This window comes from Dryobates pubescens, chromosome 35 (genome assembly GCF_014839835.1).
Source record: "Dryobates pubescens isolate bDryPub1 chromosome 35, bDryPub1.pri, whole genome shotgun sequence".
Classification (NCBI taxonomy): Eukaryota; Metazoa; Chordata; class Aves; order Piciformes; family Picidae; genus Dryobates; species Dryobates pubescens.
Genome location: NC_071646.1, coordinates 3,722,073 through 3,746,315, shown reverse-complemented (window position 1 = coordinate 3,746,315; position 24,243 = coordinate 3,722,073). Strand labels below are relative to the sequence as shown.

General features: G+C 56.6%; 1 protein-coding gene across 1 annotated transcript; it reads right to left on the bottom strand.

The window, feature by feature from the left end:
- Positions 1-103: 103 nt before the first annotated feature.
- C35H6orf132 (chromosome 35 C6orf132 homolog) lies at positions 104-15,282 on the bottom strand. Its single transcript, XM_054176540.1, has 6 exons — positions 15,103-15,282; positions 10,072-10,187; positions 4,996-5,071; positions 3,207-4,655; positions 1,247-2,624; positions 104-857 (listed from the first exon to the last, which is right to left on the bottom strand). The coding sequence occupies exons 1-6, from the start codon at positions 15,245-15,247 to the stop codon at positions 752-754; spliced, it is 3,270 nt and encodes a 1,089-aa protein (XP_054032515.1). The 5' UTR covers positions 15,248-15,282; the 3' UTR covers positions 104-751.
- Positions 15,283-24,243: the final 8,961 nt, after the last annotated feature.

Here is a 24,243-nt window from a genome sequence, read left to right as displayed (position 1 = left end):
GCCATGAGGAGTAATTACCAACAGAAACATCTACAGTGATCAAAAGGCACAGGAAAGAGAGGGTCCCTGCTCCCCAAGCTGCTGCCCCCCCAGAAAGGGGCTCTGGCCTTAGAGGCAGAGCTGCCCCAGTTCAGCTTGGAAAGCCAGGAGCTGTTCTTAAGGCAGTGGCATTAATGGTTTGCTCAAGGCTGTTGGAGGAGGTAGGGACAGAAGAGGTTAGGAGCTCAACATCCTGAGCCTTGTTTCTATCCCACAGGCCTCACATTCTCATTTCAGTTCCCCTGCACTGAGCTATGCTCTGCCTCACCTCCATTACTGCAGCTCCCAGCTGGTTTCTCTTTACTCCCAAGCAAGTTGGATTTAAATCAATTGAAAACCCAAGCTGAAAACAACCTCTCCAGTGTGGGATGCTCTTCAAAGAGAGCTCAGGATGCTCTTTGCCTTAGAAGCCCCTCTCAGGCTGCAGCTGTGACTATAATAGAGGGAGGGAAATGGAAGGCTAAGCATCACTTGCTCATGTAACAGGGCAGCAGCCTGTCCTCTGCAGTAACTACTCTCCAGAACAGTCTTTTGAGAGGAGTCCACGTCCCAGGTTCACTCCCCGCCTTCTCCATCAGTAGTTTCAAGCAGTGCATTTGCTGGCTGGGTTGGAACCATCCCTGATGTCCACAGAGAAGGAGACAATCAGCCCAGGTGCCTTCTCAGCCCTTGCCAGCCAGGTGAAGGTGGTGGAGCAGGCCTGGGGACAAGCCTATCGGTGGCCGCTCTGGTAGACATAGGAGATGGGCTGGCGTGCTCCAGGTCTGACTGTGAAGGTGTTGGTTGGTCCAGTGTATGGTGAGCTGCTGTGGGCAGGTCTGGAGGGAACACAGAGGGAAAGTCACCAAAAGCTAAGGAAACCCTTGGGTTTATTCCATGAAACCCTTAGGTTTGTTCCATACTGCAATCATTTTGGTTTGGTTTGTTTTTCTCCCCAGGGGAGCAAGGTGACTTTCGTCACTTTGGGTCCCCACTCAAGGACAGGGAGAGAGAGCAATGAGTGCCAGGGTTATGGCTGGGAGCAGGCAGAGGCTTTGCCACAGCCATGGCTCCAGTCCGGGGTGGCAGGAGGAGATCTTGGCCAGGAGAGGGGACAACTATGTGTCTGACAGTACCCTAAGAACCAAGGGGAACACCTTCTGTCATCTGGGGCCAACCCTGGGACTTTAAAGGGCACAGAGAACAGGGCAGGGCTCAGGACACTCACCTGCTGGCTGCCACCACGCTGGTGGGCGAGAAGTCCCCGTTCTGCCCCTTGTACTTGGCATCGGCCCCGGCACTGCTGTACGGCACGGCTTTGCCAGCAGCATCCATGGACATCCGCCTGCCCTGGGCACTCGCTGGGCCATTCCTGTGGGCAGAGCCGAGGCGGCGGAGCCCGTCCCCAGCCGGGGAGCTGTACCCGCCGGGAGCGTAGGAGGAGAGGGTGCCGGTGCCGCGGGGGGCTGCGGCCGCCCGGGGGTAGGAGCTGTCGGGCTCAGAGACGTACAAACGCTTCTTGATCAGCGGGCGAGGGTTGGGGCCGCTGCTGAGGTACCCGGCGGAGCCGCCGTGCTCCGGGTACGGGAATGTGAAGTCGCCGTTCCTCCGGGTCTCCGAGGGCGGCGGGGCCGGCGGCTCACGGCCGGCCCCGTAGCTGCGGCCGTAGCCAGGCCACCTGAAGTACCGCGGAGCCTCCGAGCCCCGGCTGCAGTCGGGGAAGCTGGGGCACTTGCGGCTCTCCTCCCGGCTTAGGACAGACCCCTCAGCCTCGTCCGCCTCGTTGCTGAATTCGGGGGGCGGGGGGATAATGCCGTAGTCCAGCACCGACTCCCCGTTCTCCTCCTCCTTGTGCCGGGGCTGGGTCGGCTGCTCCAGCAGTCCCCGCAGCAGGCTGGAGGCAGCAGCTCGCTGCTGGTTCCCAGGGGAGGCTGGCGGCTGCGCCTCGGGCACTGCCCGTGCGTCCCGGCCCTGCTCCGAGGAGCTGGAGAAGGATGGAGGCTTGCCGCATCCTGACCCCGCCGCAGCCGGCCGAGGCACCACGGTGAAGGAGTAGGGCTTGGACTCGTGGCGGTAGAAGGTGGTGGAGGTGGTGTCTGATGAGGCACTGCCAAATTTCAGGGCTGGCTTGGCCCGCGGCGTGGCTCCCCCCTCGCCCCCTTGCCGGCCCCTCTGGGCACGCTGCCGGGCTGCCAGGAGCAGTGCCATGGGGGAGCCACGCTCCACCCGCTCGCCCGTCACCGGGTGGATCAGGACCTCCTCCTGCTGCGTGCCCGCTGGGCTCCTGGCCGAGCTGGCGGGGCAGGGCAGCTCGGCGCAGGGCGCTTCGGCTGAGCTGGCCCCAGCTCGGTGCACTTTGTACTGGAAGATGGTGGGGGGGGGCTGTGAGGCCGGGCTTGGGGCCGGAGAACTGGGGGGCGAGGGGGAGGTGGGAGCAGGGGGCTCCTCTGGTGGGTCTGGGGGGCTCACGCTGCTGTCGAGGGACCCATTCAAGTTCTCTGTGGCCTTCTTAGTGGCAACAATGGGATGGTCCTTGTGCTCCACCTCATTCTTTGCTGCAGCTGCTGGTGCTGGGAGAAGGCTTGGGGCTGGTTTCGGGCTCGGGGCTGGTTTCAGGCTTGGGGCTGGTTTCAGCAGCACTGAGTCACCTGGGTCAGGGGAGCTCTTCCCCAGGTTAGGAGGGCTCTTCCCTACATCAGCAGAGCTTTCCCCCAGGTCAGGAGGGCTCTTCCCCACATCAGGGGAGCTCTTCCCCAAGTCAGGAGGGTTCTTCCCCACACCAGCAGAGCTCTTCCCCAGGTCAGGAGGGCTCTTCCCCAGGTCAGGAGGGCTTCTCCCCATGTCAGGAGGGCTCTTCCCCACATCAGCAGAGCTTTTCCCCAGGTCAGCAGAGCATTTCCCCAGGTCAGGAGGGCTCTTCCCCACATCAGCAGAGCTTTTCCCCACATCAGCAGAGCTTTTCCCCACATCAGCAGAGCTCTTCCCCACATCAGCAGAGCTCTTCCCCAGGTCGGGAGGGCTTCTCCCCATGTCAGGAGGGCTCTTCCCCAGGTCAGGAGGGCTCTTCCCCACATCAGCAGAGCTTTTCCCCAGGTCAGCAGAGCTCTTCCCCAGGTCAGGAGGGTTCTTCCCTACATCAGGGGAGCTCTTTCCCAGGTCAGGAGGGTTCTTCCCTACATCAGCAGAGCTCTTCCCCAGGTCAGGAGGGCTCTTCCCCACATTAGCAGGGCTCTTCCTCATGTGTGGGGTGCTACTGCCATCCTCAGTGCCCTGCTTCTGGCTGCTGAGCCCCAGGGCAGGTTTCCCTTCTTTCTTCTGGGCCAGCACAGCCTCCAGCTCATTCCTGATCTCCAGCACACTGCGGGGCTGTGTGGTTGGGTTGCTCTGTGGAGCAGGGAGAGCGGTGCTGGGGGAAACCTCCTTGGCACTGGGGAGGCTACTGGGCACATCTTTCTTCTCACTCTTCCCTCCTGCAGGTAACCTCACATCCTTCCCAGTAGGTCCAGCAACTTGGGGCCTGCTGAGACTGGGCTCATGGCTGCTGGCATGGTTGGCACTGCCACCCAGGGGCCGGGGGGCAGCTGGCTTCTCCAGCAGCCTCTCCTCCCTGCGTGGAGAGCGGAGCAGGGCTGAGAGCTCATGCTGCAGCTTGCTCAGGTTGCTGGGGTCCTTCCAGTCATCATCCTCCTCCAAGGTAGGGTAGTCTGGTGGGGGGAGGTCCAGGTCATTGGCAGAGAGAGGTTCAGATTTTGGAGGAGAGTCTCTCTCGGCTGGTTTTGGCTGGGGAACCTTCTCCATCTGGGAGCCTGCCAGCAGGGACCAGCGACCAGCAGGGTTTGTCCCTTGGCTGAGGCCAGGGCCTGGCTTGGGGCTCAGTGGGGGGGGTGTGGGCACAGCTGGCTTGGTGAGTGGCTGCCTCAGGGGGGACTTCCTTTGCTCAGCTTCTCCTCCTGCGTAAGCCTTGGCCGCAGGTCTGATGGTGAAGCATGGTGGGAGAGGAGGCCGGGCGTGAGGCTGCCTGGGGAAGGGCTCCTGCCCTGCCTGCTGGTTCTCCTGCGTGGGGATGGAGGAGGAGCGGGCTGGGGCTGGAGGAGGCACCTTGAAGGACCTGGGGAAGGTGAGGTGCGGCTCAGGACAGTTCTTGGGCTGCATGGTCTCCTTTGGGCTGGGGGAAGCTGGCACCCCAGCCTTGGCAGGGCAGAGTGGCCTCTCACCGTCCGCCTGCCTCGTGTTCAGCACCGTCTCAGACTTCCACTTGGAGATGCCATTGGCAAAGGGTGCTGGGGCCCGGCTGGGTGACAGAGCACCTGGTGGGGCTGGTGGGATGAAGTCTGGAGGAGCTGGTGTGCTGGGGGAGGACAAGGCAGAGCCTGGAGGTGGTGGAGGTGCCATAGCAGGAGGCGGTGGCACCATCTCAGGCGGCGGTGGCGGCGGTGGAGGCAGCACTTCGGGTGGAGGAGGGACTGGCGAAGCTGGAGGTGGTGGCACAGGTGCTGGGGCTGTTGGAGGGGGTGGTGGGGGCACTGATGGTGGTGGAGGGATGTCTTCATCCAGGTCATCCCCCTCCAGAGCCTGCGGGCGCAGGTCCCCCACCGAGCTGTACATTCGGTAGTTGCCATTGATCTGGGAGCCAGAGCCTGCAGGGAGGAGCAAGAGTGTGGTGGTGTAAGCCCCTTCTCCATCAGCACTGGGATGGGCAGCATCACCTCTGCCAGCCACCCCCCCAGGAAGCCAGCTTGTTTTGCTCAGCAGCTGCCTAAAGCTTGCTGAAGCATACCGGCCCCCTGCCCCACCCCTCAGACACCGATTCATTCTCAATGGCTTAAAATAGTCAACAGCAGCCTCCAGCTGAGCCTGAGAACCTGATGATCAGACAGTCTGCTCCAGAGCTCGCTGCACCGACGCTTCCTCCCCCCTGGGCATGGGACTGCTGAGCACTCAGCACCATGCAGGGCTCAGAGAAGGTTCCCTGCTTACCAAGAGCTGCTTTCTGCTCAAAGTCTTGTGGCACCGACGGCGTTGGCACGGCCACCCCGTGGGACTCCTGGGCATTCTGCAGTGGGGGAGAAAATGCAGCTGTCACTTTCATGCCCCCTATCAGAGCAAAGTGCTGACAAGCAGGATCTAGCCTGTAGAGCTGTGATTTGTCCACAGAAACAGGAGCCTGATGGGATCCAGGGCTGGTTCCGAGGCTTGGAGGTCCCTGTGCTCTTGACAGCGTTCAAGGGGACGAGCGATCAAAGCTGCACAACCACGGAGACAATTCTCTGGTGCTAGGTGGGGGCAGAGGGGCTGGAAAGGAGCACCAGGGCTGTTCCACATCCAGGCTGAGAGCTCCCCAGGCCACCAGCAGCAGCAGCACTTTCTCAGCAAGCACGTGGAGCATCTGCCCTGGGTTCTGTGTGCGCTGCTCTGCAGCAGGCCCTGCCGGCTCACGCCGCAGTCACGTACACACCACGCTGCAGTCACGGCCAGGCTGCCAGCCCCTGGGGAGGCTGGCACCAGCACATCTGAACACTCCAGGGAAAACTCCTGCTTGTGTGGTCTGTGTCTGGCTCTGAGCCGCTCCGAGCAGCACTCAGCAGTGCCTGTAGCTGCTGCAGGACCATGCAATTTAGCAGCCTGCCCGTTCAGTGAGGCTGCTAACCGCCAGCAGGGCACTTTGGATAATTGCAGCCACCCACCAGGAGGTATTCGTGGCACCCTGACTCACCTGCAGTGCTGACCAAGGGCTCCTGCCAGCAGCAGAAAGCTCTTCTCCTCCCCTGCAGTGACTCACTGCTGATTGCTCTGTGCAGGACTGGGATTGCTCACAGAGCCTACCCTGACACACCCCTGTCCTGACACACGCTGATGCTGCACCAGGCTGCCAGCAGACCCGGCTGGGGCAGTAGACTTTCAGAGAGACTGGGACAGACTCACAGCAAGGAATTAACACTCCATGAGCCCATGGGCAGTGCTGAGGGACATGTCACCAGATTCCCATGCTCCAGGGCCCATCCTGTTGCCCTGCTCCTCACCCAGGCTGCTGTTTGCTTTAGCTGTTAAGGGGATGTTCTCCTGCCATCAGCCCCAGGGCTGCTCTGCAAGCAGAAGCCTCCTCAGCACCCAGGCCTTTGCCTTTCACTGCCACTATCACCATTTTTACAAGAGCTTGCTGAAGGATTCCAAAGTCTCCTTGATCAAAGGTCAGGCTGAGAGCTCAGCCAGCACTACATCACCATCACACAGCTCACCTTACCCTGCCCTGGGCACAGGGAGCTCTGGGACACACACCTTCTGGGGCAGAGCTGACTGCCAGCAGCAGCCTGGGCTCATTCAGAAGAGCCCTGGAATGCCCCCCTTGCTGTTTTGACAAAAGAAGGAGAAAATAGAGATGCTTTGCTTGCAAAGGCCATCACCCTGCAGGTGACCAAAGATCCTCTATAACCACAAGGGAATGAGCCAGTTACTGCTGAGCCAGGAGGGCAGGACTGGGCAATTGACATTGCTGGGGTTGCACAACTGATCAGCCAGCTCTGTGCTGCTGGAGAAGCCAGGGTCTGCCAGGGCACTGGGGCAGAGCTGCTAGTGGTAAAACACCTCACAGCCTCACCTGAGACCTCTTTACTGCTCCCAAAGCTACAGCACAAGGCAGGTCCTGAAAGCCAGAGGGAAGACAGAGACTAACACTTTGAGAGCCAGTAGTTAGATTGTCCAGAGCAATGAGATGCCAAAGGCCATAAAGGGGGGGGGGGGAATCCACCCTTCCAGCACCTCCCATGTGCTCTGGGAATTCATTGCTGCCTGTCTCCAGGGATACCTGCTCATGTCCAGGGAAGCAGAAGCCCCTGAACACTGCACTAAACCCAGCCTGTGCATCACACCTTCGGAGAGGAGGAGGAAGGGAATGGCAGCCAGAAGAAATCTGTGCAAAGCAGGAGGAAACTGAGCACTCACTCTGGACATGTCACTTCAACAGCTCCTCCAAACTGGCCCAAGCCCATTTCACACACACACAGGTAAAGCTCTGCTGCAGCTGCTAATGCTCAGCTTGTCTCTCAGACCCCCTCTCTCCCTCCCCCCAACATCCTGGAGCTGGCTTCTCAAATGGAAAGCATCCACCATCCTCTGCCAGTCCCCAGAGATGACTGGAAAGATTATTTCCCTCTGCTGTGTTTGCCAGGGGTGTGACCAGCCCAGCAGCCCTCCAGCTGATTCAGAGCTGGCTGCTGCACCAGGAACCTGCATTTCCAGTTTGTGGTCCCTGCAGTGGATTTATGTGCCCAGGATCCTGCCAGGGGAGCTTTCACTGGAGCCACCAGGAATCACTTTCCAACTGGGATGGGGTTAGAGCTCCCCCGTCCCCAGTGCAGGGAGCCTGCCTGTCCCACCAGCCCCTGTGGATCTGGTGGCCTTTCAGTGTTCCCAGGGCTGATCAGACAGCTGGGGACACGCTTTGGAGCAGGGCCTGTTGGGACAGGTCAAGGGGTGGTGGTTTGAAACCAAAAGAGGCAGATTCAGACTGGAGAAAAGGGAGAAATGGCTGACACTGAGGGTGGTGAAACCTTGGCCCAGGCTGCCCAGAGAGGTGGGAGATGCTCCATCCCTGGAGCCGTTCCAGGTCAGGTTGCTTGGGGCCCTGAGCAACCTGCTCTAGTTGGGGATGTCCCTGCTGACTGCAGGGGGTTGGACTGGATGGGTTTTAAAGGTCCTTTCCCAGGCAATCCTGCTGTGGTTCTGGCATTCCTGGGGCTCTCAGGAGCCCATGCTTCCTACCCAATAAATGAACCAGTTTGGAGGCTGCCTGTCCCAAAAGCCACACCAAAACACAACAGCTTTGCATCCCAGGGGCGAGGAGAGGAGGAGCATTTCTCCAAATACAGAGAGCTACCCCCAGACTCCTTGTTCTGAAGCAGAGTCAGGGAAGTCTGGTGGTTAACTGCAGGAATTTTATTCCCCCAGGATGCCAAAGCTCTGCCTGAACAGTGCCTGGGGAGGCTGGGTGGGCAGGGGGATGTGGTGGCACCAAGAGCTGAGCAGTGAAGCCCTTCTCCTGCAGGCTCTGCTGTGACCGAGCTCAGACAGCCAAGGGCCAGGCAGTTCAGGGGGAAGGAGGCTGCTGTGTGCCAGGAAAGTTGCCAGGCACATGGAGCCCATCAGGCCAGGCTGCTGGGCAGGGTGTGTGCACCCTCCTGACTCACAGCTGCCAGGCAGATGCTTCCCAGCCTCCCCCCACCCTAGCACTGGAGTGGGTGGCTGGAACGAAAGGGTTAAGGTGGGAGTGCCCAGTGCAGGTATGCATGTGGCAGCAGAAGCCTCTGTGCCAGATCAAATCATCATCAAACCTCATCACAATAATGCAAATACCCAGCACAGACTGATCCTCAAAAGTGCTGCTTATTCCTGCTCCTTTCTTCAGCAAAACCTCTTCCTGCTGGAAGAGAAGGGCAGGGAAAAGGACCCTCACAAGGGCAACTGAGGGGGGAAAAGCCCCCCAGGGCCTGCAGGAAAGCTCCATGGCTAGGCTGAGAGCCCTTGGTATTTATTCTGGGGACATGTGAGCTGTTTGCTCCTCTGCCACACACAGCCCTGCAAGCAAAGCATTTGAAAGCTGGAGAAAAGAAGCAAAAATTGCCAGTTTCACTCTGACCCCTGCTGATTTGTAGACATTCTAGGAATATCTGAGGGGTGGCTGTCAAGAGGAAGCTGCCAGCCCCTTTCCAGTGGGAAGCTGCCAGCCCCTTTCCAGTGGGGAAGCTGCCAGCCCCTTTCCAGTGGTGCCCAGTGACAACACAAGCAACAGTGGATGCAAGCTGGAGCCCAGGAAGTTTCACCTCAGCATGAGGAGAGATTTCTTTACTGTGAGGGTGCTGGAGCCCTGGAGCAGGCTGCCCAGAGAGGTTGTGCAGTCTCCTTCTCCGGAGACTTTCAACCCCCACCTGGATGTGTTCCTGTGTGACCTGCCCTGGGTGATGCTGCTTTGGCAGGGGGGTTGGACTGGATGGTCTGTGGAGGTCCCTTCCCACCCCTACCAATCTGTGATTCTAAGATGCTGGGTGCCAGCTGTGGTCACACACTCACTCCTGTGCTGCTGGAAGAGGTTCTCAGACACCATTCCTCTGGTTACTCAGAGCCCAGGTGAGGTTTTTCACCTGCCATGATCTTTTGGAAGGCATCACAGAGGGCACAACCCTTTTGTAACCCCATAACTTCCTAATTATGCTCTGGGATAGCTACATAAACTCTCCCTCCACTTGTCCTCCACATGACAGCCGCAGAGCCCCAGTGGCAGCAGACAGAGCAGCCTGTTTTCTGCTGCAGGTGATGGCCACAGAGCTCTGCTGTTGCTCTCCACACCATATTTCTCTGCCTGATGCAGGAGATCCTGCCAGCAGCGGGGAGATGAAAGGCAGTGTGAGGCAGATCTGACACCTCCCAGGCTCAGCAATTTCTTTTCAATGGAAAACAGAAGCTCTGATGGTGCTGACATCTCCTCCCCGAGCTTCTCACCTGTGTCCAACAGAAGCCTTGAACTCAGCTCACCTCTTTAATCCCTTGTATCCAGCCTTATTACAGAGTGGTTTTGCTCTTCATTTATTTTCTTCCCTGAGGTAGAGGATGAGAGCAGCCCAGCCCAGCTGGGCACCACTTGCACACCTGACAAATCTCAGAATGGCTCAGCTTGGATGGGACCTCAGAGATCATCTGCTCCAACCTCCCCTCCATGGGCAGGGACACCTCTCAGCTAGACTCAGCTGCTCAAAGCCTCATCCAGCCTGGCCTTGAACACCCCCAGAGAGGAGGTATCCACAGCCTCCCTGGGCAGCCTATTCCAGGGTCTCACCTCCCTCCTACTGAAGAACTCCTTCCTCAGCTCCACTCTAACCCTGCTCTCCCTCAGCTTCAAACCATTCCCCCTTGGCCTGTCTCTACACACCCTCATGAAATATCCCTCTGCAGCCTTCAGCTATTGGAAGGCAGCTCTAAGGTTCCCCCAGAGCCTTCTTTACTCCATGCTGAGCAACCCCAGCCCCCTCAGCCTGTCCTCACAGCAGTGAGCTGGATACTCACAAGGGGCAGGAAAGTCAGCAGCGGCCGGACCCTGGGCCGAGGCTTGAGCGTGGCTGTGCCCGAGTCAGTGACCGTCCCGAAGCGATTGTCACCGTAATACACCTCAATCACCTCGCCTGGGGGGGAGAGAAGACTGTTAGCAGCAGGAAAAGCAGCCTTAGACACCACCTAACTGTATAAAGTGCTGTGGAGAGTTTGCTGTGTCAGCTCCCAAGCGATGGGCAAACCCCCCTGGATTGAGGCGCATCCAGGCTGGTTTGGGGCCGAGTTGAAGATGGGGAAAAAGCTTCAGGGTGAGCAGGACCCTCGAGCAGGCACTGGCAGCCCTGGCACACAGCTGCACAGAGCAGAGAGCCTTCCTGGAGCTCCAGGCTCTGGAGTGTAAAGAGCACAGCTGTCAAAGTCTGCTCTGGAAAAGCTTATTTCTAACATCACCTCACTTGAATTCATCACAGGAGGGCCAAAAGTTAGCACAAACACTCAATCCACTTCCCACCCAGATTGTGTTTAGGGAAGAATGCTTCAGGAGCAACTGGATCCTCTCCTTATAGTGCCATGAGGTTCTGACCCCCAGGAGAGCAGGAGGTTGCTCCAGGGCAGGTGACACAAACCAGCCCAGAAGCACAAGCAGGATCTGATCTTGACCAGTCCACCATGGGCTGGGATTGAGGGGGAGCAGCAGCAGAGTCTGAGCACCAACCACACCAGCTGGAGAGAGAGCTCCTCCTGCCCTTCCTCACCTGCTGCCTGCTCTGTGGTTGCATCAAAGCAGAGTTAACCACAGGTTCTTCACTCAGCCCCATCCCAACAGGTTCCTGTCACTCATGCAGCAGAAAGGGACAGCAGAGGGGTGCCTGACCCTTGTCTGCTGGGTGCTGAGCAGAGGGGACACCTCACTGTCCCCCCTTGGATGGTTCCAGTGATGGAAACAGGACACACAGGGGCTTCCAGGGAGGCATTGCCCTTCCAAGTTCTGCTGCCAGCAGTTGAGGACAGCAGAAGGGAGATGCCACAGCTGCTCTCCATGAGGACAGGCACCTCCAGCATCCTTTTGCAAGCTGCTGCAACTGTTTGCTTCCAAGCCCTGCTGCAGCTGGCACCGGGGGGCAACACTTTCAGCCTCCAGCCTGCCTCACAGGAGCACACTCTGAAGGTCTTCCCATGAATGCCACTACGAATGGAGATGCTGCAGCAGAAGCAGCCATGGAGCCCTGGTGGTACAAGTAGAAGCCACCAGGTACTCCTGGTTCCCAGCCCTGTGCTGTTACCTTGAGCCACACCTTTTGGGCCAGTTTATTTCTGACAGTGAATAAAGCTAATAAAACTCACTTAATTACGTTCCTTGTGCCTGATTAACAGCATGAATTAACAAGCAGAACTACTGAGGCATTTCAACCCCACCTTGGCTGGAAGGAGATACACAACTCATTCACAGCCAGGGAGACCAGCATTAAAGGAAACTCAAGGGTCTGGGGAAGGGGAAAGTGAGCAAAATGACCATGAAACCTCTGCAGGAGGGCTTCCTGGGATGGTTTGAGTTGGAAGGGACCTTAAAGATCATTTAGTTCCACCTAAAAGACTTCAGCAGGGGTTTCAGCAAGAAGAAAGAAACAACCAAGGTGGTGTCCAGCCTGAGGTCATCCAACCTTCACCTTCTGCCCCAAAACACAAACGCCAAGAAGTTCAGGGTTGGGTTTTTTTGCCCCCGCTACAAAGCCTGGAAGCACAGTCCCCAAACCCACCCCCATGCTAACTTTTCTGTCAAGTCTTGTACAGCAGTTAAGAGCCAAGCAGGGCAGAAGGTGGAGGCTGGGTGAGCTCTGCACACAGGCAGCATTTCCAAGCCTCTGAAGTCTGAAGGCAGTTCTCCCCAAAGCAGGTCTGCTCCCCAGGGAGCTGGCTGCACCCCACAGTCCCTGCCTGAGGCTGTTCCATGGCCCCTGACAATGTCCCTGCTCCCATACAGCCCCTTGCTGGCCCAGTATGCAGCCTGTGCCCTCCACATACACTTCCAGACCCAATAACCAGGGTCCCCAACCCATTATGGACCACCACGGTGCGTAGCCATGGTTGTCACTATCCTCCTTGGGTGGGCAGAGATCAGGCAAGAAGCTCCCAAGGAAACCCCAGCCTGAGAAAACAGAGCTTTAACCCAGAGTTTAGTGGGGAAAGGGGAGGGCAGATGCCTGTGTGTGTTCCTGCAGACAAAAAACACCCGCTTGCATGAGCACCTGGAATGAAGAACACGACCACGCCGAGGGCTGGGCATGAGCTGCCACTGCCTCTGCTGAAGGTATGGGCTTGGAAGCAGATGAATTCCACACAGCCTTGAAACATGCCACTGGGTTCAGCAGGCACGTCAGCTTTTCCTTTCACCCACCCACTCCACCACAAGTCACCCTGGGACACAGCCAGGAGCCTCCACCACACTATCACTGCCCTGTGGTCAGGCACAGCTTCCTCTCCCTTATCCCAAACTTCTTCCACTCCAAGGGATTCTCTGCACACACAAAAACCCACTTGCTGCAGCTTTCCAAACACCAATCAGCCTGACCTTCACTTGCTGTGGTCCCACCAACAGTTTAACTCTTCCCTGCTTTTCAGGAGTCCAAGCACAAAGGAGAAGCTACTGGGGTGGAATTGTTTAGCCTGGAGAAGAGGAGGCTGAGAGGAGACCTTTTTGCTCTCTACATCCCCTGCGAAGGGAGGCTGGAGTGAGGTGGGGGTTGGTCTCTTCTCCCCAGTATCAGGGGGTAGAATGAGAGGAAGGGGCCTGAAATTGTGCCAGGGGAGGTTTAGGTTGGAGATGATGGAAAATTTCTTTCACTGCAAGAGTGGTCAGGAATTGGAACAGGCTGCCCAGGGAGGTGGTGGAGTCCCCATCCCTGGAGGGGTTCCAGAGACATACAGATATGGTACTTCGTTTAATGGCCACGGTGGGGTTGGGTGGTTGGTTGGACTCAATGAGCTTCGAGGTCTTTTCCAACCAAACCAATGCTCTGACTCCCTTTCTGCATAACCCTCACCTTCAGCAAGTAAGCAGCAAGGATTAAGGGCAAAGCAATGTGAGGGTTTGGATCCAGACAGGTTTGTGGGGCAGTGACTGAGTAGTTCAGAGGCATGCAGTGATCAGAGTTTTCTATTAAACCAGCCACCAGCTAAAACTCAGTGAGAAACTGGATTAGAGATCAGAAGGACTTTGATCCTAGATTACTAAGCATCACTAACCTGAATGCATTTAATTAAAAGTAAAATGAAGTGCTTGTAGTTGTGTTTTCTTTGCTAGATAAACAGGACTTGCCTGCTGAGAGTCTGTCACCAGGGCTCTGCCAGCTTTGTTTCCTGGAAGGAGGGATCAGGAAACACCTTGGGAGGCTGTCAGATGTGGCCAGCCACAACTACTCTTGGGCCACTTTTTTTGTCATGCAGCCTGTCCTGGAGAGCTTTGGGTCCTTTCAGTCGTGGGGAAATAAACCAAGCAGCCTGCAACACAGAGGATGGAGCTGCTTGGGGGTTGCATCACCCGGGGTAGGCGTAGCAGGTTTGACTCTGGGGTATCCACGGTGAGGAGGAGGAGGTGGCATCAGCCACTATATATTCAGGAATTTCTGAGTCAGTGACATGCAAACCTACACCCAGTCCACATTGCTTAACTGGTGTTTACTTTGTATGAAAAACCAAGGTGGGGAGTGGCAGGAGCAGCAGACCCCTTCCGGCAGCGGCGATGGCATGAAGCTATGCCACAAATATTCAGGAGCCAGTGCCAAGGATGGGGCTTCTCTGGGCAGGATCATGGCACTGGAGAAATAACAGTGCAAGAGAATCCAGCCCTTGGATTCCAACCCCTGCCATCCTGAGAGTCTCTTTCTTCTCTAGGTGAGCCTGCCTTGGCAGGGGGGTTGGTCTCTGTGATCTCCAGAGGTCCCTTCCACCTTCTAACATCCTGTGGCTCCTCAGCTCAGAGCCTCCTCACAACGAGCCCACACCTCAGCACAGGCTCCCCCAGGCAGGGTCACTCACCTTGTGTGTGTCACACTGCCCTACATAAATGAAATTAATGCCAGAAATGCCAGGAGGATGCTGAGGAGCGACCCAACAGCTTTTATTCCTGCTCAGATTTCAGGCACTCTTGCTTTCACCTTGCAAACTGATCTGGGCAGCAGCTCCCCACACCTGAAAGGAAGGAACCTTTGTACTGTGATTGCAGCCACTGAGATCAGGCTGGTAATAACAAGCAGACACAGCCACTTTTGGGTTTTGAAACCCAAACCACATCAGAGGGAAGCTGGAATCCTCCTCAGGTTTACGACAGTTAGAAATCAGCAGTTTTCCTTTTCGTTTTATCTTAGCCTCAGCAGCTTGGCCTTGAGGTGGAACAGCCGATGGAAGCAGTGTCCCTGAGAAACGCTGTGAGGCAGAACCACCTCACAGCAGCTCTCGGGAGCCCCACTTTCAGTTTTTTTTAGGCTGGGAAGCTTCTATCGGACATCTTTCCCCCCCCAGATTTCATTCACAAGCTGCTATCTTTCATCTGCCCGGCTCCATCACTGTTACTCTGGCTCCCTCCTCCAGGAAGGAGCCTGCAGGGCACGGGGTTGCAATTAAACACACAGGGAAATACAAATAAAACCTGAGGAATATGCACCCTCACTCGCACACAGCCGGGTTTACAAGTCACCAGCTGCAACCTGGCAAGGGGCAGACGGGGCATGGCGTGGGAAAGAGCTGCTGGAAGCAGGACATTGAGATCCACAGCTCTTTCCCAGCCCGGCCCAGGTGGGTTTGTGCTCCCAGAGCCGGGCACGGAACAAGGAGCTGGATTTCAACAGCTTTAGACCCTCCTGGGCAGCTCCGCAGGTCCAAACTCGCACTTTCCCGACCCAGCCCAACCCAGCACCTCCCGAATTTCCCAACTCGGTGGATCAAGTCCCCGTGGACCTCTCCCCGACACCGGCCCGTTCCCTGGCCCCCGCGACCGCTCCGCAGTGACTCCCGGGTCAGGAGCAGGGGACGGGCACGGGGGACACTGACCTGTGCCACCCGCGCTGTCCGAGGTCACCTCCTGCGAGAAGATCCAGGGCGGGTTGGTGGCGAAGAGCGAAGCGGCAGTGGGGCTGGGCTGGCGCTTGCCGAAGAGGCGGCTGAAGGTGCCCTGCACCGAGTGATGCTTCTTCATGGTGCCGGAGCCGGAGCCGGGCAGCCCCGCCGCGGCGGGACCGGGACCGGGGCCGCGACCGGGGCCACGGCGGCTGCGGGACGGGGGCGGACCGGGACGGGCCCCACCTTCGGCCCCTCCTTCCTCCCAGGTGCCTCCCGCTGTCCCGGGGCCGCCCAGCAGCTCCTGCCCGGAGGATGGAGCCCCGCGGGACTTTAAAGGCAGGGCTGGCCTCGGGGTATCCTTGGAGCGGAGCAAACCCGGCCCTGGGAGCTGCCGCGGGGTGGTCCTCGGGACCCTGGCAGGAGCTGGTATAAGAGACCCCCCACACACACTCCCCTTAGCGTCGGCGGGGTCCGCGGTGTAAATGCAATCAGATTCCTCTTATAAACCCAACCCAGCGCAGCCCCTCGCGTCGGTCAGGCGCTGCGCGTTCAGGTGGGAGAGCTTTGGTCTCTGTCTCCCGTGTGTCTCTGTTCCTTCACCGGCTGCTGCACTCCTGACCCAAATGTTGGGCTCCTCTGCCCCAAAACCTTCTGCATCCCCTCTTGTGTAGGACCCAAATCCCCTCACTGAGATCTGTAGGTCTCCTTGGCACACAAGGAAGCGTCAGCTGGAACCAGGGGAGGCTGAAGTGTGATCCTTTCCCTCTGCCCTGTGTGTGTGTGCCAGGAAGTAAAAGAGCCCTGAGCTGTTAGGAGGCATCTTACTAAGTGTTAAACTCCCCCTTCTCCATGGACCTGAGCCCCTCTGCAGACCCTGCTATGCTCCACCACCAGGAACATCACTCCCCACCCAAGGGGACCAAGGTGCTGTCAGGGTTTGGCATATTTTTAGTGTAAAAACTTAAAGTCAGGGAGACTTGACCCCAAATAATGCCTTGCTTCAGGTGGAAAAGCAAGGGTCTGACATTGCCAGCGATCTTCTGTGTGGTGCCAGTGAAAAAAATGAGGAGTTAATGAGTAACATTGGCTTATTAATAAATGCTGGGATGCCTGGAGAACTTTAAACCCCAAATAGCTGTCAAAACATTAACTCTGAAGCACAGCCTCAGGGTAAGATCATCCTGTCTTATATCCATTTCTGTGCCCTCCACATTAGGAGGGTCAAAATGATTCAGATTTCCTTTTTTCCCAGTGATAGATATCCCTTATTTAATCCCTTTGTGATTCTGCTCTTCACCACCTTTTCCTTGCCACAAGGTACAGGCGAGGGCAATGCATTAAGTCACCTGTGGGCAGTGAAAAATGGCCACTGCTGGGATATTTCAGAAGGCAAATCATGGCACATGTGGTCAGGCAGCACTTCAGGGAAGTGAATTACCAGGGGTAGGTTTAGGTTGGGTATTGGGAAGAGGTTCTTTACTCTGAGGGTTTTGGAACACTGAGGTTGCCCAGCGAGGTGGTGGAGGCCCCATCCCTGGAGATATTCAAGCTCAGGTTTGATGGGGCTCTGAGCAACCTGATCAGGTTGGGGGTGTCCCTCCTGACTGCAGGGGGCTTGGACTAGGTGACCTTTAAAGGTCTCTTCCAACCTCAACCTGTTTGTGACTCTGATTCTGGGAATGGGAAGAGAAGAGGAGAGTTGAAACGTGGCATGGGAATGGCTGCAGCACAGGGGTTATAATTATTTAGGATCTTTTCCAGGGGATTCAGCCTGGCCTGCAGCTGTGCAGCTCCATTCCTGGTCTGAGCAGGGATGCTCCATGGGCAGCCTGTGCCCAGCTCCTGCCGCTCCCAAGATACAGTCCCGGAGCAGCAGGCGACGCCGGAGGGATGGCTCCATGCAGTGCACAAGGCCTGCAATTAGTGGGACTCCTGCCCTTCCCAACAGTTATCCTAACTGCTGCTTGTGTGAGATGGGGAACAGGAAGCATCCTGCAGCTCCTGCAGACATCTGCACCCTCCCAGCTCACTGCACAGGGAGCACCCCACAGGGCCCCACAGCCACGGCTTGGTCAAGAGGGAGGTGGTGGAGTCCCCATCCCTGGAGGTGTTCAAGAGAGGACTGGATGTGGCACTTGGTGCCATGGTTTAGTACTCATGAGGTCTTGGGTGACAGGTTGGACTTGATGATCCTTGAGGTCTTTTCCAACCTTATTGATTCTGTGATTCTAAGATCACAGGAAAAGGAATGATCCTGCTGCAGGTAAGAGTGGTGACAGGATGGGTACTGGGAAAAGTGTGGTGGAGCCAGCTCTTCATGGGAACTCAGCTGGCTGAGCTCCAGCACTTAGAGAGCATTCACTGGCACCAGAAGTGGAGTGGAATGGACCCACTCACTGCTGGAAAGACAAAGGACACAATGTCTGCAAGATAAGCAGGAGCTGCTCGCTGGTATTCACAGTCTGACCGAACCAATCCAACAGGTTACAGACAAAGCCAGGGGGAAAGGGGAAGGAGAAGAGGAACTGCTTTAAGGAGAGCAGCCAATAAAAGCCCTGTGGCATGAGCAAATCTAGGCTCCTGCACCAAGGTGCCCCACAGAATGTCCTTCCACCAAAGACACTTCAAAAGGGCCACAGCTATGCTCTGCAGGAGCAGGAAGGTGTGATCCAGCTCTTCAGAGGTGTTCCTCACCCCCCAGGGTGGGGTGTGGGGGGGATGGCAGGGCAGCACCTGCCAGCTGCTGGGGTGGTACCCATGCCACCCCACCAGCCAAGGGCTGGCCTCACCCTGGGTGGTGAGCATAGGAAAACACTCCTCACAACATGAAGGGTTGTGTGTTCTGAGGTGAATTGATTATCCCAGTAAACACAAGCTGCTGAACACGCCTGCAAGAGCTCCTCTGCACACTCCCAGGTGCTTGCTCCAGATGAAAAATATTTGTTCTCTGCCTTCCACCTCCCAGCAAGGCACAGAACTCCCTCCAGAAAGCTCAGGACTCGCAAGAGGAGTGTGGTAGGTGTGCTGCTGGCCAGGCTGACCTCTGCAGACTCAAAGGACACAGAGGAGATGCCCTGGTTGGGGGCACAGCTGTGTTTTCAAGGGGGGATGAGTGCCACTCACCTGAGCGACAGAGGCCACACAGCTAAGGTGGGCTGGGCATGGGAATGCACTTGGAAGGTGGCCAGCAGATTTCATGGCACAGAAATAGCCATGTGAGCACTGCTCTGATGTAACACCACAGTGTGAGGCTGCCTTTGATCCTAAGGTGGGTAAACACCCCAGAACAATCTGCCTTTCATCAGCAGGAGCTGCTGCACCCTGCAGATGCAGATCTTTCCTTCCCTGCCACCTTGCAGGTGTGTGAAGAGCTTGGGCAGTGGCAGGTCCTCAGCTGGAGCCCAGGAGGAGAAACCCTCGTGTGGGGCTGCAGAACAGCAAAGTGCACCCATGGGAAGAGCAGCAGCTCCTGGCTCCAGGGGAGAGCAGGTCCCTGCTGCCAAGGTCACCTCTCCGTGGGGGTGGCAGGGTCATCAGAGCAGCTCTGCTGTGCTCTGGCTGGCTGGGCAGCAGGGCTGGTTCCCACAACTCTTCACAGTATCACCAAGGTTGGAAGAGACCCCAAAGATCATCAAGTCCAAGCCAAAAAGAGTCCAACCTCTTCCACTGTCCCATCAGGCCAGAAGAAACAGCACCCTCCTAACCTCCTCCACACCCTCTCCTCAGCAGCCCTGCTAAGCCTGGGCACCTCTATGACAGCCACCACCCAGGTGGCACCCTGCTGTCACCCCGGTGTCACAATGGCCTCAAAGGCTCTGACAGCTGGCACTGCCCACCCTGACAACCCACCTGCAGCCTCCACCCCAGGCAGTCTCCCATGCCAGGGCCTCCACAGGGAAGATGCCCTCGAAGGTGAGAGCTCAGGGACTCCTGCTCTCAGTGTCCTCTTGCTGAGGGTGGCCAGGACAAAAGGGCCCTCCTGGTGTCAGTTTGATGTCTTCCCTTCCCTGCTCAGTAAATCCACCTGGCTGCACCACCCCGTGAGAGCTCAGAGCAAAGCACCCCCTGAGAGTCCTGGGGTGGCTCTGTGGGGACAAGTGAGGAGCAGCAGGAGTGGGAGGACGGAGGATGGGGACAGCAGCGGTGCAGGGGCAGGACAGGCAGCTCTGACAGCTGCTCATGGCTCTGGCAGCCACTCCCTGGGGTGGATGGCTGAACCCTTGGTGCTTTCTCGATTGCTGAAGTCAATCTTCTCTCAGTGACCCCACCTGTGGGGATCTGCTCTGAGAGACAACAGAGTTTGGGAGGGATTAGGGGTTTCTGCTTGCCTGCCTGGATGCAAGAGGATTAGGTGGGGCTCAGTGCAGGCACAGAGCTCTGGCAGTGCCATAAATAGAGCTGGTGCTTCCCCTCAAAGGCAGTGCTCACGTAAGCAGGTGCACTCACTGGGCACAGAAGGTGTTTCTGCTAAGCTTTGGATGCCCCAAAGGATGAGCAGGAAGCCCCAAGGCAGATGAACCCCATCCCAAGAGCAAAGCTCAGCACTCCTTGCCAGGGTGCCCTGCCTGTCACTGGCAATGGCCATCAGCACCCAGGGCTTGCACAGTCTTGAGAGCATCTACATGACTTAGCAGCTGGGTTCCCAGAGTAGCTACAGGCTGCCTTCCACACCCCAGGAGCTCAGAACTGCTTTAATAAGACAAATGCCTCCCTGCTGGGTGGGTGCTGTTGCAGCAGCACGGTCGTGTGCATACTTGTCTCTTATCTTCCACAGCGCGAAAGCCAAGGAGCTGCAATCACCTCAGTGTGAATGGAAGCACTTCAGAGCAAATCTCTGCTCACACCACACGGAAAAGGCTGTAGGGGGCACACAAATCTGCTCTTTGGGAGTCAAAATCCCGTTATTTTATCCCCTTGGCGGGGGGGGGGGAAGGGACTGATGGTTTCCTTGCAGCAGTGGCTGCTGGAGCAACTCTCGTCGTGAGCACCAGCCAGGAGCCTTGGGGGCATCTGGGGAGGTGGCTGTGCCAGGCAAATGAATGACAAAAAGAGGTGGGGAACCTGTGGGGACCTGGGCGGTTCCCTCGGAGGCTCTAAGGAGATTTCTCAACAATTTACGGGTATCCCCAGCCTAATAGGTTTAGCAGCCAGCTACAGGGGACAGAAATAGAGCAGCAAGTAAGCCAGGGCATCACGGAAACTAGGAAACCTCCTTAAGAGGTTAAAAATAAAGCCAGACAGCAAAGCTTTTATCTAGGACGCCCAGGAGTAAAGCAGCTAATTGCAGGGGAAGAGTCAGCTCTCATTAGCACTGAGGTGCCGTCAAGGAAAACAAGATAACTGAGTCATGGTTAAATAACAGCGGCAGAAGTACTTCCTCGGTCAGGCACAGCCTTGGAGCACCCATGGGTGACAGCTCAGCCCTGCCTGAGTGTTTAGGGTGCATCCACACCCCCTCCCCTGCAGAGGGTTCAGCAGGCACAGGGCTCTTTGTGCAGTGCCTGGTCCCCATCATCATGCCTGGGGGTGATGGCACCTCCTGCGACCCAACGGATCACAGAACGGCTTAGCTCGGAAGGATCCTCAGAGATCATTTACTCCAAGCTGCCCTCCATGAGCAGGGACTCCTCTCAACTAGACTCAGCTGCTCAAGGTCTCATCCAACCTGGCCTTGAACACCTACAGGGAGGAGACATCCCTCTGGGCAGCCTGCTCCAGAGTCTCACCACCCTCCTGATGAAAAACTTCCTCCTAGACCCAGTCTAACCCTCAGCTTCAAACCATTCCCCCTTGTCCTGTCTCATGAAAAGTCCCTCTGCAGCCTTCCTGTAGGATCCCTTCAGCTCCTGGAATCATAGACTCATAGAATCACCAAGGTTGGAAAAGACCTCAAAGATCAAGTCCAACCTGTCACCCAAGACCTCATGACTACTAGAGCATGGCACCAAGGCAGCTGCAAGGTCCCCCTGGAGTCTTCTCCTCTCCAGGCTGAGCAACTCCAGCTCCCTCAGCCTGTCCTCATAGCAGAGCTGCTCCAGCCTGATCATAAACAACCCTTTGACTGCCTTCACGTTTCTGGGAGGAACAAGAACACTCCAAGGTTCACCAAGAGCAATAAGCTCAGCAGAATGAGGCACAGGGTGCTGCTGGGGACCTGCAGAGGGACCTGGAGCCTGTGGAGCTGATGCCCCAGGCCATGTGTAAAGCAGAGTGCCTGTCATCACTGATGCACCCCATTGAATTTTGTGGGTCAGGCTGGGTTGAATCACTTCCATGGCTGCTTTGCCATGGCTGTGTTTGGTGAAGACTTCATGAGGAGCTTGTGTTGCTGGTGTTCATTGTGATCAGAACCGAGGTCCTGATCTGGGACCAGGGCTCCCCTGTGCCAAACACAGAAGGATGATGCAGTATCCCCCAAAGAGATGAAAGGGTGAGTCAGGTCAGACTGACAGCAGGAACAACAGAAGCTGGGCAGCACTTCATATTGTCTGCCCTGTGACAAATAAGCAGCTGAAAAGCAGGTCAAGAGAGAGCCAAGCCCTGCACACCTCCCTGTGCCTTCCCTCTGTATGCTGTTTTACTGTCCCTGACTCCCTGCCACCTTCCCAGCACATCCCAGAATCACAGAATGCAAGGTTGGAGGGGACCCCAAGGCTCATCTGGGCCAACCTTTCTAGGTGATGGTGGAATTGAAATGAGCTGGCCCAGCACCCTGGCAAGCTGAGTCTTAGAACTGTCCAGTGTAGGGGAATCCACTGCTTCCCTGCAGTCACTTTAATTAACACCACCTTAGCTTTCTAGCTGAAGAAATGCCCACCCCTGACTTGTCAGCATTTATTCTGGGTCCCCACCGCCCTTGTGGTGGCTGTGGGCAGGGTGGCACTCCCCAAGCTCTCCTGGGCTGTTTAACTTGTTGGTCACCAGCACCCAAGCCTTGCACTGGGGCCATAAGCACTGGTGAGAATGTCAAGTATGGGGGCAATTGCAATGCATGGGTCTGGCTCTTTTGCTCCCCAGGTGACCAAAACAGCAGAAGCCCCTGACAAAGACCACAAGAAGCCAGAGGGAATGAAGGAGACCAAAGAGCTGCAAAACCCTCAGACACCTCCTGCCCCGAGGAGCCAGCAGCCCCCAGGACAGCGCCACGGGGACCAGCCTTTGTCTGCTCGCTTTGTTCCTGTGGTCACCCATCTGGGGGGCTGTCAGCCCAACTCCTTCAGGTTTCTCTTCTACAACCCAAGATGGTCCAACTCCTACAAACCCTTCTACACTGCACAGAAGCCAACCTGTGGGTACCGCTTCCACCGCGACACCGACCACACCAGGAAGGTGCTGGACATCCAGAGTGCCAACACTGTGAAGTGGAGACCCATCTTGGGCACCAAGCCTAAGCAATAAAGTCCAAGCAATGCCACCAGTGACTGGTGAGACTCCAGCTGCCCACTGGGTTGCCACCAGCAGTCAGCACTAGCCAAGTAATGTGGCTGAGGCTGTGCCACTGCTTCCCACAGGGCACACAGTGAGGATTTTGCTCTAAACCCCCCATCCAGCTTGTCCTGACACTGCCAGCTGCTCACACAGGGGCACTGGCTGTCAGCACAGCAAGGCATGGCATGGAAGGCCACCCAGCCAGCTCATCTGCACAAGCCTGGCTCAGCACATGCTGCAAAACCTGGGAGGGTTTCACCAGAATCTTCAGCTGAGCCTAAACTCTGCTGCTTCTCTAAAAGGACATCAGCTGTCCCACTAGGCTGTCCCAGACACAGGCAAAGAGTTGTTTGTAGTGCATGGAGAGGCAGGTTTCACCTGTGGCACTCTGCAATGTGAGGGTAACTGGAGCTGAAATTCAGGTGGCACATCCCTGCAGCTCTCTTCCAGCAGGCTCTGGAGAACTGGAGGCACCCTCAGCAAATCCTTCCTGAAGCAGCTGCTGAGGCTGTGTCCACATTTCATGCATTCATAGAACGGTTTAGGTTGGAAGGGACTGGAAAAATCCTCTGTGATCTAAGCAATCTAAGAGGTTCCTGGAATGCATTTCATTCACAGATTCATCCATAGAATGCCAGGTTGGAAGGGACCTCAGGGATCATCCAGCCCCAAACTTCTGCTACCAGTGAATCCTCACCTCTGCAGCTTCAGGAGGGGCAAGCAGCAGGACCCAGCAGCTGGGTGGGGAGGGAGCTTCCTGAGAGAGGATCACAGCATCTGGTGTCTGCATTTAAAGCACCTGAAGCTTCCCCATTCAAAGCAATGTTTCTGTGGTTGTCTCCCCACACCAAACTCAGCTCAGAGAGCATCTCTTGGAGGACCTGAAATGCTGCTTCCCCCTCCATGAGGGTAGACTTAGACTGGACATTAGAAAGAAATTCTTTGCACTGAGGGTGGGGAGACACTGGAACAGGGTGCCCAGGATGGCTCCTGCCTGGTGGTGTCCAAGACCAGGTTGGATGAGGCCTTCAGCAGCCTGGGCTGGTGGAAGGTGTCCCTGCCCACGGCAGGGAGGTTGCAACTGGATGATCTTTAAGGTCCCTTCCAACCCAAACCATTCTATGACCTTCAGGCTCAACCTGACAGCTCCATCTGGAAATCCTCTAGACAGAGGAAGACTAAGAGACTCCTCAGTGGTGGTTCTCTCTTCTTCCTCTGCCTTGTTTTCAGAAGTTACTGCTCATGTGGCCCCACACAAAATCATTAATGAAGTGGATTAGGAGATTACATCATCACAGAGAAAAATTCCACCCTCTTAATCTCCTGCTGGGCCTGTAATCTGCAAGACTTTCCCATTTTACCTCCTTTCTATTTTAACCCTGAACTCTTAATGCCCAGCAGGAGCCCCATCGCCTCATTGGCTTGGGAGGGATTTGCTGGGGACTTAAATATCACCCTCCTGCCCAAAGAGGGTTTTGTGCTTTTGAATCTACCTAGGAGAGGTGCCTTTTGCATCCTCCTAGGAGAGGTGCCTTCTGCATCCACCACCCCCCAGCTGGGACAGCCCTTTGCTTGCCTCCCGACCTCGTCCTCCCTGCTGTGCTGCCACGTTTGGACTTTAAAGGCGAGAAGCCACGTTGAAAAGAAAGCCTCAGGCTTCAGAAAACATCCTCTGATTGATTTTCTTTGCCTGGGGGTGGGGCT